The sequence below is a fragment of the Cynocephalus volans genome, chromosome 15, assembly GCF_027409185.1.
Source record: "Cynocephalus volans isolate mCynVol1 chromosome 15, mCynVol1.pri, whole genome shotgun sequence".
NCBI classification, from domain to species: domain Eukaryota; kingdom Metazoa; phylum Chordata; class Mammalia; order Dermoptera; family Cynocephalidae; genus Cynocephalus; species Cynocephalus volans.
Window position 1 is genome coordinate 46,439,696 of NC_084474.1, and position 16,548 is coordinate 46,456,243.

Genomic DNA, 16,548 nt, shown 5'->3' on the forward strand with positions numbered 1-16,548 from the left:
ATGAGATAGCACTTCCCACCCACTAGGATGGTTATTAATAATTTTTTTAAAAGATAATAACATTGAGAAATAGGAACCCCAGTACATTGCTACTGGGAAAGTAAAATGGTATAGTCACTGTGGAAAACAGTTTGGCAGTTTCTCAAAATTTAAACATAGAATTACCATATGATCCAGCAAGTCCACTCCTAGGTATATACCAGAGATAAATGAAAACAGGTGTTCAAACAAAAATTTGTACATAAATGTCCACAGCAACATTATTCATAATAGCCAAAAAGTGAAAACCCAAATACTAATCAACCGAGAAAGGAATAAACAAAATGTGGCATAATCCACACAATGAAATACCATTTGGTCATAAAAAGTAATAAAGTATTGATACATGCTACAACATGGATAAACCTTGAAAACTTTATAGAAGTGAAAGAAGCCAAACATAAAAGGCCACATATTTTATAATTTCATTTATAGGAGATGTTCACAGTAGGTAAATCCATAGAGACAGAAGTCGATTAGTGTTTGCCAGTGCCGAGGCAAAAGAGAAAGTAGGGAATAACTGTTTAATGGCTATGAGGCTTCTTTTCAGGGTTACAAAAATGTTCTGAAATTAGACAGTAGTAATGGTTGCACAACACTGAATGTACTAAAAGCCACTGAATTCTATATATTTAAATGGTTAAAATTTTGATTTTACTTCAAATATTTTTTTAAAAAGGAAGGAAAAAAAAAAAAAAAGAAACCAAAGAATTGTGAACAGTACCAGGATAACAGTAAAGGTCCATTGCAGGAAAACAGTTGTGCAACAGTACTGAAGAACAACTAGCCCATATTGGAATAGGATAATGGTGATTGTAAAAGAAAAATCTCCTCTATGGAAAAAAAGAACTGTTATAATTGAACATAAATATTATAGATGAGTGTGACAGACTTGTTGGAGCATTTGAGGAAAAAAGTTAACAACAGTAACATAGAAAAACAAGGTAAACATTAACTCCAGAAAAAATAAAGGATTGCATGAAAAAGGAGATATGCCCCTCTTGAGTAAGTAGCTGTATTCACACAATCATAATAACATAAAGTAACATTTTAATAGAAACTTTTGAAATAACTATGTGATAGGGAGGGGAGATGGAAGGGTAAAGAAATGAGAAGATTAATGTGGAAGATTGAAGTTCTCATTTACCAAGACAGGACATATAATATTGAAACTTGAGAAAGTTAGAAACAACAATTTAAATATTTTATTTAGAAATATGGATGTAAATACTAGAAGAAAAAGCTAATGAACTATTTTCACACTTTAACTTTTAAACTACATACATATATTGATTCACAAAAATTTGGAAACTAAATTTAAAAAATCATTTTTATTTTATTTTAAAAAGTAGCTAGTGTGGGAGAGACTACTGAGTCTCCCCCATGAGTAGTTCTTTCCTTCTGTTTCAGTAATAGAATTAGCCGACTGCACAGCCAAAGACTACATTTCCCACTCTGCTATGTCACTAGGTAAAACATGACTAAGTCTGGCAATGGGATGTAAGTAGAAGTAACATACTCAACTTCTGGGTCATACTTTAAGGGCAAGTTTCTTCCCCCTTTCCTCCTTACTGATGGCTAGTTAGGGAACATGATAGTAGTTATCTTGGGCCATGAGATGGAAGCCATGTGTAGGGGATGGCACAACAGTAAGACAGAGAACATTGGGCAGTAGCAACTTCAGAACAGAACCCATAGCAGCTCAGAATTTTACATGATATAGAAAATATGGGAGTAAACTTCCATCTTGTTTAAGCTATCTAATCTCTTTAAAGCAGTGAAACCAACAGCCTGACTAATATAAACAGAAATAAACCTAAAAGAATATAACAAAATGTCTTATGTACATAGATTTGTAGCTAAGCAACAAACTAATATTAACTTTATATGAATGTCAAGACATTCTGTGATAAAATTCCGGAATTATGGTAACATTGTACCTTTTTTAACTGGAGACTGATGTTGCTGTTGTTCATTAAGACCTTGAGAAAAGGTTTGCATTCCATTCGTCTTACACTGTTGAATAAGAAGAAAATATGCCTTTTAACTGAGGTTTAAAAATTGTATATAACCTTTTGCACTATTCAAAAATATTTTCCTAATAACCAAAATACTAGTCAAGGCATATCTGGGGCTAGAGGATAAGCAACCATTTTAAGTCTGCTCATTAAAAATGAGCAACAAAAACATCTTTCAACATATATTCACATATGTCTATAATGATTTTTACCATGATTATAACTATTTTGAAAGAGAACATAAAACTGAAGATGAATTATACGGTCCTAAAGACAAATACTTCCAATGTCATTTAAAAATATTTTTAATTGATGAAAACAATGCATTTTTATTCATAAAAATCTGCAATAATACTAGAATATTTACTTTTTGATCTCATGAAGTAGACTCTAAAATTAGTTTGTTATTATATGAACTGTTTCACCTAACACCTTGGAAATAGGGGAAATAAGAAAAAATTGGGTCATCCAATGACGCAAAGAAAATCAGAACCATTGTCAGAGCTCAATAATCTGAGGAGAGGGACGCTTTAGCCCAGAAATTTCCCACTTACAGGACCATCTTTATTGTGAGATCAGCTAAACTAATCTGATGACATTTTTAAAATCAACTTTTTAACTAATTCCTTTTCTTCTGATTCCATGACACCAAGAAATTTTTTTTTTTTTTTTTTTTTTTTAAAAAGATGACCGGTAAGGGGATCTTAACCCTTGACTTGGTGTTGTCAGCACCACGCTCACCCAGTGAGCAACCGGCCATCCCTATGTGGGATCCGAACCCGTGGCCTTGGTGTTATCAGCACCACACTCTCCCGAGTGAGCCACAGGCCGGCCCCCAAGAAATATTCTGATTACAATTTAGGTTCCCATAAATCTTCCTAGAAGCAGACAACACACCAGTTGTATCAATAAGAGAATCTCAGGGCACAGGACAGCAAGATTTCTCATTATAAAATAATTGGTTTTCTGATTTTATAAATCAGTTTCACAAACTAGTCAATATGATCTACCCCTAAGAGATTATCTCCTCTTGTGCTGACAAAAATCAGTTTGCAAACAATCCCTGTACCATGGTAATTCACTAAGGTAGGTTTCTTTGGAGACCTCTATCTTGAAAAATGGACATCTCTGCCCCACCAGTCACTGTACTGGCAAGTTTGTAAGCCATTCCTTAACTTTCTGCAAATGCTACCATGGTGACACTGCCTAAAGGCAGAAGGACTAATTATCTAACTCTATAACACAATAAAGACTAAAGAGATAATTCTGTACTACTGAGATATCAGAATAAGTCATCAGAAAAAAATCAATTTTTAGCAGAGGGTTTTTTTTTTTTTAAAGTAGAAACAAAAAAAAAAAAAAAAGGAAAGAAAATGCCAAAGATTGTGGTTCTCCAAAGTTCTTCCTTTATGTTAGATTTAGTTAACTATAATATAGCATTCTAAGAATGAAAAAATTTATTTTTTATATCTGAAAATTTTAGTAGATGCACACTTCACTAACTTTGTAACACCTACTTACAAGCAAGACCTAAAATCAAAGTTAAAATTATACTTTGCCAAGTCTCCACATATTAAAAACTGAAAATACTGATTATTTCAAATCTTTTAACATGTAAAAAAAAGTACCTACTAAAATGAGTATAAAGTGATTATCTATATATTATCTCAATTAATTATCACAAAATAAGGAAATAAGGCAAGTATTATGATCACCATGTTATAGGCAAGGAAAGTCAGGACCAGAGGAGTTTAGTGATCAACCCAAAAGTACATAGATAAGAAACAGTTGAACTAGTTTTCAAAACTCAGGGTTACCATGTATAGAAGACTGTGCATCTAAAGGGGCACCATTCACAGCACAGATGTAGGTTTTCTAGCAAATGGCAGCAAAGTATCCTATTCTAATAAAACTTGCATTTTTCTGTAATCTTTTGCTTCTCTTCTAATTTTTGCAAAGGTGCCAAATGGGCAGCATTAAACCAATTCATTTAACACAGAGTACCTATGACATGACATGTGCATTGAACCCTAAATACGAAAATAAACATGACATTCCAGCATCTGTTCTTGGAGATTCTCAAACTAAAAGGTAGACAGAAAAATAAAATGCCAAAACATAATAAAATTTGAGGTTCTATAATAAAGATATACAGAAAGTGTAAGATGAACTGAATAATGGTAGAAAACTTGACTTAGAAATGTCAGAAAAGGCTTTATACGGGAGGTGATGCTTACACTGACACCTGAAGGATTACTAGGAATTAAACTGGCTGACTAGCAACAAATGAATGTTTATGGAATAAAAGAACAACCTTGTGTTGGGGAGCATGGGATAATATGGCTAGTTCAGGAAATGGAGAAAGTTAAACAGGCTTGAGTAAAGTAAGATAAACACCAGAGTTTTTTAAAAATTTCAAGTCAAATGCTCTTTACAACAGATGGTACAATTTCCAGTATTCATGCCTAGATATTCTATTTAGGCTTTTTATATTCTATAGCAACAATGTTCCTACCCCTTGTCACTCATCTTAAACAAATGTATACCACTGAGATCAGGAAACTTAGAATAAGAAGAGAAAAATGCATATCAACCTCCATTCCTGGAATAAAAATTTAAAGTGTAAGTTTTATAAATAATATCAAAAGACAAATATAAATAGGAAAAAAAATTGTAAAAAGAGTTAATTTCATATAAAAGAGCTTCCAGGATACATATTTTAAAAGGCTATAAAAAAGAACAATTTGCAAAGGACATGACGTAACACAGATGAAAGGAAATCCAAATGACTCTCACACAGATCAAGATGGGCACAAATTCCTGATACTCCTCCCATCAAGAGGTAAATTGTATCTATATTTCCTTTTGGATCTAGGCAAGCTTTGTGACTACTCCCACCAATTTAACATGACAGAAGCACCAGCATCAGTTTCTAGGCCCGGGCCTTCAGAGACTGGCAGCTTCCACCTCTCATCTCTTGGACCATTAGTCTTGGAACCCAGATGGAGTGCCGAAAGAAGCCCAAGCCACTTGCAAAGGCCATTTGTAGGTGCTTGCTCCATTCCATAGCACCAGCTGAGTTCCAAGCCAACAGCCAGTATCAACTGTCAGCCATGTAAGTGAGCCATTTTGGACATCCAGCCCAGTCAAGCCTTTAAATGATTCCTGTCCAAGATGCTATCTGCCTGCAATCACATGATTCAACTAAAGTGAGAAATGGCCCGTCTGAACCCAGTAATCCCATGGAACCATAAAAGATAATAATATGCTATTGTTTTAAACCAAAGTTTTCAATTACTTTGTTATAAGGTAAGTAATAAAAAGTAAAGGAATTTGTTCATGCAGAAGGAAGATAATACCTGATAGAAATGTGGATTTATACAAATCAATTAAGAGTGCTGGAAATAGAATAAATGAAGGTAAAATCAAATTCATTCTTTTATTTTTTAAAAATTTAGAAGATAGATGAAAGCAAAAATAGTAGCAACGTATTACGTGTTTATAATACAAGCAAAAGTAAAATTATCATCATAATAACACAAGAATGGGAGAGACGACTCTACAAAAAACCTACTAGATCTAAGAAGGGTGTTTAACAAGGTCAGTACACAAAAATCAATTGGATTTTTGTATCTTAGCAACCAACATGTAGAATTTGAAATTTGCAAAAAAATACCATTTATAATAGTATGAAAATATATGAAACACAAATTTGACAAAAGATGTTCAAGACCCATATGCTGGAAAATACAAAGCATAGAGAGACATGCCTTGTTCATAGATAATAAGGCAATATTGTTAAGATGTCGATTCTTCTTAAATTAATATAGACTCAATCAAAATTACAGTAGGCTTTTTTCATAGAAATTGACAAACTTATTTAAAATTTATATGAAAATTCAAAGGACCTAGAATAACCAACACAAATTTTAAAAAGAACAAAGTTAGTGACCTTTCACTACCTGATTTCAAGACTTACTATAAAGCTGTAGTAGACTACAAAGTGTGATGGTAACATTTTAAAAAGTCTGCATGTGTTCAGTACAGACACATTTTTTTTTTCAAATATTTTCGATGTGGGCTTGGTTGAATCCACAAACACAGAATCCATGGATATGGAGGGCCCAACTGTGTGTTTATTTACAACTGCCCAACTGCATGATTTCATTTATATAAAATTCTAGAACAGTCAAAATAAATCAACAAAGAAAGCAGATCAGTGGATGTGTGGGGCAGGAAGGAGGGTTAGTGGTTAGTAGAAGAGGGAGTGATGAATGATTACAAAGGGATTGATAGGAAGACGAAAATCTTCATTGTGAGATTAGTTACATGGGGCAAATATGTGTTCCAAAACTAATTGAACAAAGAGGTTCATTTATAAGTAAACTATACCTCAATAAAGTTCGTTTTTAAAATATATGAAGTTAGTAAAAAGTTTCCTTCATTATCTATCATATGGCATCTTTGACATGGATTCTAGCATCTTTTGCAGTATAATTGAAGCAGCAACAAAATTGTAAGTTTAGAAGTAAATTTAACTGCATAATTTGATTTTTCTCTATAAAATTTGCAATATTAAACAGTCCTTTTTACATATAAAGTCTCTAAAAGAAGGCCAATAGTTCAAAAAAGAGTTATGAACATTATTGTTATATTAATTAGGGAAGTAGAATATGATGGAATCATTTCAGTGACTTATAGAAAACTCATTCTAAAGCAAGAATAATTAAGATATCATAGAATTGATATAAAAGTACACGAGATCAATAAAAACAGAATAAAGAGTCCAGAAACCGACCCTATCTATATAAAAACTTATTATATAATAAATATCACATTAAAATCAGTGTGGAAATGATTAATTATTCAATGAATTATGCTTTACAATTATTTGTCTATATAAAAAAATTATATTCCTATTTTATATCATACAAAAAATCAATTTCAGATAAACTACACACCTAAATATGAAAGCAAACTTTAAAGGTTTTTGAAAAATATGTACAAAATATCTTTTTTTTCCCCCACACTAAATGGGTAATACGCCAATGTCATAACAAGGTTTAGAAGGAGGCATATCTCATGCAATAGTATGAAAACCCAATCATAACACTTATGAACCAGAAAAGTATCATCTTTTGATCTTAGGAAAAGACTTCTAAGTCTTTTGAACTTCTTAAACAAAAAGTAAAATCATAAAGAGAAGTGAAAGGTGAAATCACAAGGAAAAACATGGACAATACAACTACATCAATATTTAAAACTTCTGAAGAAAAACATAACAAAAAAATAAAATGACTCTCACAGACCATATTCCTGGGAAAGAAAATATTTTCTGTGTTTAAGAACAATAAAAAGGATGTATTTTAAAGGCATATAAATCAAGAAGAAGACAACCCAAGAAAAATGGCCAAATGATATGAATCAGCTATTCACAAAAGAGGAAATCCAAATGGTCACACGACACATGAAAAGATGCTCCATTTCACAAGTAACAGAGAATTAAAAATTAAAGCCAACCAAAAGATATGATTTCTCACCCACTGGACAATGAAAAAGAATGTTTAAGTCTCACAATAACAAGGTAAGTATGTGAAAAAATCAGAACTCATGCACTGCTCACATAAATCACTTTGGAGAGTTATTTTGCAGTATCTAATAAAGTGAGAAGTAAGAGTACTTTTAACAAAGCAATTCGACTTGTTTTCTACCACAAAGAACTTCTCAAACATATATAAATTGAAACATTTAGATGGGTAGTCATTGTAGCATTTATATAAAATAGAAACAAGTGCCCATCAACAGAAAATGGAACAAAAAATGTGATATATTCACATATATGTAAAGATTATCCTGTATCAACACACACACAACTGCTTTATTCATTGTAAAGTTGCCTCATATTCCATTTATAAATATAATTATGCTTGTACATACGTGATCTATTTCTGGAAGTATTTGGATAAGAAATTGGCACAATGGTTACTTCTAGTCAGAGGACATAGGTGACTGAAGAATAGAGATTGCAGGAAAACTTTTCACTAAATGCCATTTTGTATATTTTATATTGTAAACTTTGTGACTATTTTAGTGAAAAAAAATCTATTTTAAAAAATATAAACAATGTGAAAGAAAAAATGGTAAAAACATAATGGGTACAATATTGTTTACATAAAATTGTAAAACAGTTAAAACAACTCTATTTATTGTAGCAAAAGTACAAATACATTTATTGAAAAAATAACAAATCGAGGATAATTATCTCTGGGAAGATTAGGAAGGAAATGGGATGATGAAGGGATATATAAGAAGTTTTTAACGATATCTCTTAGTTTTTTTCTTTAAAATTTTTAAAAACAAATATAACAAAATAATTAGTATTTAAAGTGCTTGGTGACAAATACATGGGTGTAATATTCTTTGTAATATATGCTTGAAACATAACTCTTTAGAAAGTATATAAAGCACTCAGCATTGTATCTAGCATACAACAGCTATCTAATAAATGTTACTTTCCAGTGTATAATGCTACACTTTATTATAATTTCTAAGACTTACTCTGCTAACTCCACTTTGTAAGCACTGAGTGTTGCAAGGATATTCATTTCGAAAGTTGAAAGGAAACACTGCTTCTGTTAGGAGAGAAAAAAAGAAAATTATCTTAAATATCCATGACTTTAATAAACGATATAACCTCACCCAAAGAGCTAAAATGTCCTGGATATTCTTGGCACTGTTTTGAAGAGTTTTCTGATAGTTAATTTATTCAATAAACATTTATTCAACCCTATGTAATGTCTGTCACTGTGTTAGTGAATAGGTATGCAAGCATGAAAAGAGTTCAGAGATACAAGAGTTCAGAGTCTACTTTAAAAAATAAGCTTATAAATACTGATTATAATACAATTTGATAAACAGCAGGTTATATGAGAGATTTAGAGAAGGTACTGGAGGAGAGCACAGTAGATTCTAGGGTACCACTAGAGGAAGTAATTCAATTTGAGTCTTGGAAATAAAGATTATTCCTTTGGGGACTGGAGTTGTCCAGAGTATGAAAGTATATTAAGAAAGGCCAAAATTCACAGAAAGAGAAATACCGCATGTCCTCACTCATAAGTGGGAGCTAAAAAATAAGCAAATAAATAAATAAAAGAAAAAAAGATACAGCAATCACAATAATACATTGAACTTTTGAAAGGAGAGAACAGAACTGAAGTTACCAGAGGAGAGAAATGAGGGGGGAGGACCAGGAGGGGTAAGGGAAGAATTGGTAAAGGGCCACGAAAAACAATTACATTGTATAATGTTGAATATACTAATTATCCTGATTTCAGCATCACATACTGCACACAGGTATTGATATTCAACTCTGTACCCACAGATATGTACAATAAACTATGTTTCAATAAAAATAAATAAATTTTTAAAAAGACAAATAATGCTTATTCAAGAAGAAAAAAAGGCCAAAATTAATTTCTGATTTACTAAACTTTTCTGCCTAATAAACACCTACTCCGCTGCCTGAATATTAAGAGGATTCTAATTAAATGAGAGATCAGAGCTACCTGTCCACTCTGTGTCTGTGAGGAAAATGGAGTTAGTCAGGCCCTCTCACCCCATATCTGGCTGAGTATGAGTCAGCATGTCCGTTGTAAACAAGTTATGTAAGAGCAGTGTTAGTGTGCATGTGCGCCCATGTACTCCTTGGCTCGTTGCCACTATTGTGTACTTTCTGTACAAAAGGCAACTGCTCTGAACCACTGGTGGCAAAGCTTGCGTTGGAAAAAAGCACGTCCATTTTGCGGGTGGCTACTTGGTTTTTCTTTGAATTACCTGATTCACACAACTTGCTCGGGACGGGGTAGAGGGATCTGTCATCGAGCCCGACAACTGACATAGTTGTCATCAGGATTCCAGGGGCAGGTAAAGGAGCCACTAGCCCCTCAGGAGGGGGAGGAAATGTGGCTATCCTCAAGTATGTGGTACCCAGTGGCGGCTTCCCTGTTGACAGGGGTCTGGCTGTTGTTCACTGTATTATGAGTCAACATGGACCAGGCACTCCATGAAGCAGTGTAGCTTCGAGATTTGCAGCAGAAAGCAGACTTGTTGGAAGTGTGGGCACTTGTTCTGGAGGCTGAAGTACAGCAACAGGTCACTGCCGCTTTTGACACGGGACAATGACAAACCCAATGGCGAGTGGGGGGAGACTGTGCATCCCCTGGCATGACTTGTTGTGCATCAGAAACTAAAGCATGAACAGCCAATAGGACAAGGTGGGCAACCAGTAGGCAATCCACAATGACCCGATTCACTGCTTATGTCCAAGCCAAGATGTGTGGTCAATGTGAAGCGGTATCGCCTGCCAGGAGGACATGCAGAGATAGGTGCCACTATACTGGAGTTAGAAAAGGTAGGCATAATTCGTTCTGCACATAGCCTGTCTAACGCCCTGATATGGCTGGTGAAAAAACCTGATGGTACCTGGAGGATGACTGTAGACTATCGGGAACTGAACAAAGTAGTTCCTGCTTTGCACCCGGCTGTGCCTTCAGTTCACGACTTGATGGATCAGCTAACAACAGCTAAGAACTTATCCTTACGGACTGGACATTGAAAATGCTTTTTCTCTATCCCAATCTTGGCTGATAGCCAAGATCAATTTGCCTTCACCTGGGAGGGAAAGCATTGTGCTTTTCAGGTGTTACCCCAAGGCTACGTGCATAGCCCAACTATGTACCTTGGCTTAATGGCTGGGGACCTAGCCAGGTGCACTAGGCCCAGTACGGTTACAGTGTTTCATTACATAGATGATGTCTTACTAACCTCTGATTCTCTTGCAGATTTAACCAAGGCAGCTCCAATGCTGCTTGGTCATTTGGAACGATATGAGTGGGTTGTATATAAAGGTCTTATCCCTTGGATCTCTGCTTGGAAATATCAACGGTGGATGGTAGGCCACCGACCCCTGTAGGGAAAAGCCATGTGGCAAGAGTTACGGGAATTAGGGCAGGAAAAGGAAGTAACTCCTTTTCATGTCACAGAACACTTCCCCTTAGCCAGTCCAGGCAATGATGAAGCCAATGCATTGGCTAAGGTAAGATGGCTGGAGAGAGCCCCAGCGACTGATGTAACCCAGTGGTTACATCAATGAATGCAGCATGCTGGCTGCAAGCCTGTGTGGTCAATGGCTCAAAAGCGGAACCTGCCCATTAATTGGAAGGATGTAGTAAATGCATGTCGCATTTGTCTGGTATGCACTCGAAAGAGTGAGTCCACATCCCCGACGGGTGCCACATACCGATGGGCAGATAACCTATGGAAGGGTGCCCCTGACTTCATGGCAAGTGGATTTTGTGGGACCACTGCCAAGGTTAGAGAATTTCAGGTATATCTTTACAGCCATTGATATGGCCACAGGTCTTCTGTTTGTATGGCCATGTAAGGCCCCAGACCAGGTAAGCACTATTAAGGTGTTGCATAGCCTTACGGCCATAGGGAATGATAATGGAACCCACTTTACTGGACATGAAGTACAGAAGTGGGCTTCTCAGTTTTCCATTCAGTGGAAGTTACATGTGCCATATCATCACCAGGCAGTGGGAATGACTGAACAGTACAATGGTCTTCTGAAAAAGGGACTAAGGCTATCTGCCCAACCCCCATCCCCAAAGGGATGGACACAGCAGTTATAGCCAACCGTCAGGATCTTAAATGAGAGACCCTGCAAGGGCAGGCCCTCTCCAGTGGAGGCTCTGTTGCTTAGAGCTGCAGCACCTGTTCCTGCAACCATTCTTTCCAGGATAGTAAGCTGGCATATATTCTGCCAGAGGAACGAGAGCTCCCTCTATTGGTGCCAATAACCTTTTTGTCTTTTTACCCATAGTATTGTGGCTGCAGGCACCAGAGTTGACTGGACACATACATACACTCACTCGTGTGGTCAATGTGTTGGCTTGCTGAATATGCACTGAGTTTCCTACCAGTTTGGCTGCAGGATTCCTGTGGAAAATCACCCCAGTGACGACTACTAACCTGATATGTGTATGGGTGGGGGTTTCACGGCTAACAGTTGAAAGGACAAGCGTCAAGGTATATTGAATGTACAATAAGTACGGAGGTTATATGGATACAAGGGTCAGCCATCCTCGCTAAGAGAACATTGTGGATGATCACAGACACGAAGATTGTATGGTGAGAAACCATGAAGGGGTGGGGTGTGAGGAAAATGGAGTCAGTATAGTCAGGCCCTCTCGCCTTATATCTGGCTGGGATGATACTGCATATCTGTTGTAAACAAACTATGTAAGAGTAGTGTTAGTGCGCATGTGCACCCATATACCTTGGCTCGTATTGTGTACTTTTAGTATAAAAAGCAACGGCTCTGAACCACTGTTGGCAGAGTTCACACCTGAAATAAAGCAAGTCCACATTGTGGAGGCTGCTCAGTTTTTCTTTCAACTACCCGACTCATGCAACTTGCACAGGATGGGGTAGAGGGATCTGTGATCCAGCATTACAGCGTCCCCTCCCATCCACCCAAGTAACATCTTGGGAGGGAAGGGATCAGTGAAAAACTAGATCTGCAGAGATGAAGGAAGGTAAAAGGCTGTTCACAGAAAGGAGCTGCTGCCAATGGATCTCTATCTTTCCCTTTAGGATAAAATCTGAGACCTGCCCCTATGCAACTGCTTCCAGTATACCAGAAGGATCTGAGATCAGCATTACTAAGCCAAGGTACAGGAAGATCCATTAATTTCATTTGCCTTTCCTAAGTCACAGCCATCTTGAGAGGAAACGACCAAAGTAGAGACAATCTTCCTTAGGGAAAAAGAATGGGAGAACAAACAGGAAACAGGAATTGGTTCCCTTTCTATCTTTTCTGCTTCATCTTTGTACTCAATGACAGAGCTATATTTTCCCTTTTCTAAGTAGCTAGTTAATCCAGTTAAACTCATGAACTAAAGAGAATTTGTATCACCTAAGTTAGACCACAGAAGCCATTTTGGCAACAAGCAATCAATAGAACAAAAAGGTTAATATTCCAATTTAGGAGTTAAATAGCAAGCATTTCAATATTTTTTTCCAAAAGTTTTATGGGCAGAAGAAAAACATTGAATTTTAGTATTTATTTTTTTTAGATTTTCTAAACTGGAATTAGAAAAATAAATTTAGAATTTATTTTGTATAGATTTTCTAATCTGGGATTAGATATGTTTCATCTCAAGCACAGCCCTAACCTCTACCAGAGTACAAGTATGACATAACCACTAACAGAATCTCTAAGTGTTTTGTGCTGGAAAAGCCTAGGGGCCCAGAAAGACATATGTTGCAGGAGAAGAGTCACTGCATAAAGCCTTCGCTAGAGCAATAACAAGTGGAAATGTGGGATTGGAGTTGCAGCAGAGACACTCTATCAGCACTATGTCTACTGGAGCCCTGAGAGTGGAACTTCCATGGAGACCCCAGAATTGTGGTGCCACCAGTGTGCAACACCAGCCTGTGAGGGCTAAAGCATGGCTTTAGACCAGGAAAGACATAGAAGCAGAGCTGCCTGAGGACTTGGGGACCTTATCCCCACACCAGTTCACAGAGAATGCCCAACATGGAATCAAGGTACATGATTCACAAGCTATAAGATCTGATGTATGCCCTGCTGGGTTTTGGACTTGTTTAGGACTTGTTATCCCATTCTTTTTGCTTATTTCTCCTTTTCGAACGGGAATATGTACCCTATGTTTGTCTCACCACTGTACCTTAGAAGTAGATAACTTGTTTTGATGTCACAGATGGGACTTTGAACTTCGGTCTTTTGAGGTGAAACAATTTAAGACTTTGAGAATAGAATGAATATATTTACCTGTGAGAAGGACGTAAACTTTGGGGACCAGGGGAGGAATGATATGGATTGGAATTGTGTCCCCCAAGTTTTATGTATTAGAAGTTTGATGCCCACTGTGACTGTTAAGAGGGTGGGAAATCCTATTATGGTAATTGAAAGGTGAGGTTTTGGATAGGTGATTAGATTCTGAGGACCATGCCCTAATGAATGGATTGATAATGGTGGTCATGGGTGTAGTTCAGAGGGCTTTAAAAGGAGAACACATGAGAGTCTCTCTCTTTTTCTCTCTCTCTCTCTGCTTTGCCATTTTCCACCATGTGAGACTCTTGCATTGCTGTAAAGCCATCACCAAAAAGACCCTTACCAGATGTGTTCCTTGGACTTTGGACTCCCCAGCCTCCAAACCTGTAAGCAATAAGTTTTGTTTTCTTATAAATTACCCAGTTCTAGGTATCTTTTTATAAACAACAGAAATGGACTAATACATGTGCCAATCTTTTTTTGTTTTGTTTTGTTTTTGCACGTAGGTATGGCTTTTAAAGGGCTAATTCTCTGTCTGGCATGATCGCACTACAGTGATCATAATCACAGGACACAATTTGTATTCTATCACTGTGACCAGAAGCCACTTAACTATGAAAATGAAACATGAAAAAAAACACACAAAGTTACTTTCAGTCAAGGACTATTCTTCCTACCTTTGTTGGTCTAATAGACCATATACTGGGAGATTAAGAATCTTTTCCTTGTGGTAATACTTCTAAACTCTTCAAACAAAGAAATCATTAGTTTTCATTATTTCTTTAAATATCCACCTCAAACAATTACTTTATATATTATTTAGCCTTTCAAATACTAATTAGCCATTAATAAACTAATATTTAAAAAACCGCACATTATATTACTCACCTGGGGGAGAAGTCAGATGACGAACAGGTCTTGCTGGTTGAAGCGGTTTACCAATAAATTTTTTGGTTTCCATTGTCACAAAGACCTTGAGGTTCCATACTTTAACAAGGAAAAATACATTGCTTTACATATACAAATAACTACAACACTCATTTGTAGATACTTATTTTATAAGTTAAAGTTTGGAAAACACAAACAAAAAAATCATTAAAAATAATATGCAATAACCTTACACCTCTTTATAGCATTTGCCACAGTTGAACATTCTCTCTTTAAAACATTTTCCTTCCTTAACTTCCCTGACTCCATTCTTCTGGTTTGTTTCCTCATTGATTTTGAATGCCTCTTCTAACTTCTTTAGCTGATTCCTCTTCTTCTGTAACTTCATCTATTCTCATGGTTGTAACTACTTATCTACATGACTGATATGCTCTAATTTACACTTTCCGCATCACCTCTGTTTTAAATTCCAGCTCTATTTTTCTAATTGCCTAATAATATTTCAATTACTTTGACCCCAAAGATGTCCCCCCTCCTGTATTCCTTAAAGTGATGGTCTAAATTAGAGCCCCACCCCATAATCAGTCTCTAATTCCTGTGCATTCTACTTCCAAAATATATTGCAAATATTTTTTTCTTCATTCCCATCACTACTCTTATTTTCACAGTAATTCTTTATTCATCTCATTGATCACCTTTAAAATAGATTTAAATGCTCGGCCTCTCTGTTCTTGGGATACCAAGAATATATCCACATCATTTAGAGAACATTGTGCTGTACTATAATTGTTGACTTACTTGTCTTACATGCTAGAAAGAAGTGAGGAGCAGAATCTTCTCAAAGTGAGAAAGGATATCTTTATTTACCCTGTATTCCCCACAACGAACACAGTACCTCAAATGAATCCAAAGTAGGTACAAAATAAGCATTGCTCAAACAAATGAATGAATATAGTCCCTTTTTTTTCCCTCCAAACTATGATCCCTTTACACACACTCCTGCTTTAAAAACTTCAGTTCCCCATCATCTCCTGAATTATCGATAATAGAAACAGGACCCAACATCCGTAGTAAATCACTTACCTACAACCTAGTACATAACTGTATGGATAATAACAGCCTCTATCTCCTAGGCTTGATGTAAAGACTAACCTACATAAAGCACTTAGCATAACACCTGGTACATGGTAAGAGTTCAATAAATGTTAGCTAATATTATTATTATCCTCATTTTACACATAAGACTTAGAAAAATAAGGTAATTTTCCCAAGGTTAAGACTCTAGGAAGGGATGGGTATGCCACCATGCTTCTGGTCAACACTCTACAATCCAGCTAGCCCCAACCTCTCTTTCCATCTCACAGCCAGACAGAACTTCCCAAATTCTGGGTTAAATAATCTTTTTATACACTCAAAGATCCCCTGTATCCTCTTCTACTGTGGTATTTATTGAGCTTGTTGTGATTATTTACTACCTGACTATTAAATTACAGTTCTATCGTTCTATTAAATTACAGTTCTATCTCTAGTGTCTAGCACAGTGTTTAGTACACAGTGGATGCTCAATAAATTGTTGAATTTATATTATTTTATTTCACCATACATACATCTGAACATTCAGGTGCTCTGTCTGGAGTTGCCTAATAATATTTCAATTTACATATTATTAAAGGTACTTCAAATTCAATATATCCAAAATCAAATTAATTACTTCACCCTCACTCTCTCTGCTGCTCTTCTGCC

General features: G+C 36.0%; 1 protein-coding gene and 1 non-coding gene across 2 annotated transcripts in view; both read right to left on the reverse strand.

Moving 5' to 3' along the window:
* The window catches only part of C15H8orf88 (chromosome 15 C8orf88 homolog), a 32,657-nt gene extending 17,779 nt beyond the window's left edge, over positions 1 to 14,878 (reverse strand). The window contains exons 1-3 of the mRNA XM_063079083.1: positions 14,806 to 14,878; positions 8,616 to 8,689; positions 1,980 to 2,055 (exon numbers count right to left, since the gene is read on the reverse strand). Coding sequence (XP_062935153.1) covers positions 1,980 to 2,055; positions 8,616 to 8,689; positions 14,806 to 14,878 — 223 coding nt within the window. The remainder of the gene's footprint in view (positions 1 to 1,979; positions 2,056 to 8,615; positions 8,690 to 14,805) is intronic.
* Positions 7,085 to 7,189, reverse strand: LOC134364256 (small nucleolar RNA U13). Its single transcript, XR_010021814.1, has one exon. It is a non-coding gene; the product is annotated as a small nucleolar RNA U13 (small nucleolar RNA).
* Positions 14,879 to 16,548: the final 1,670 nt, after the last annotated feature.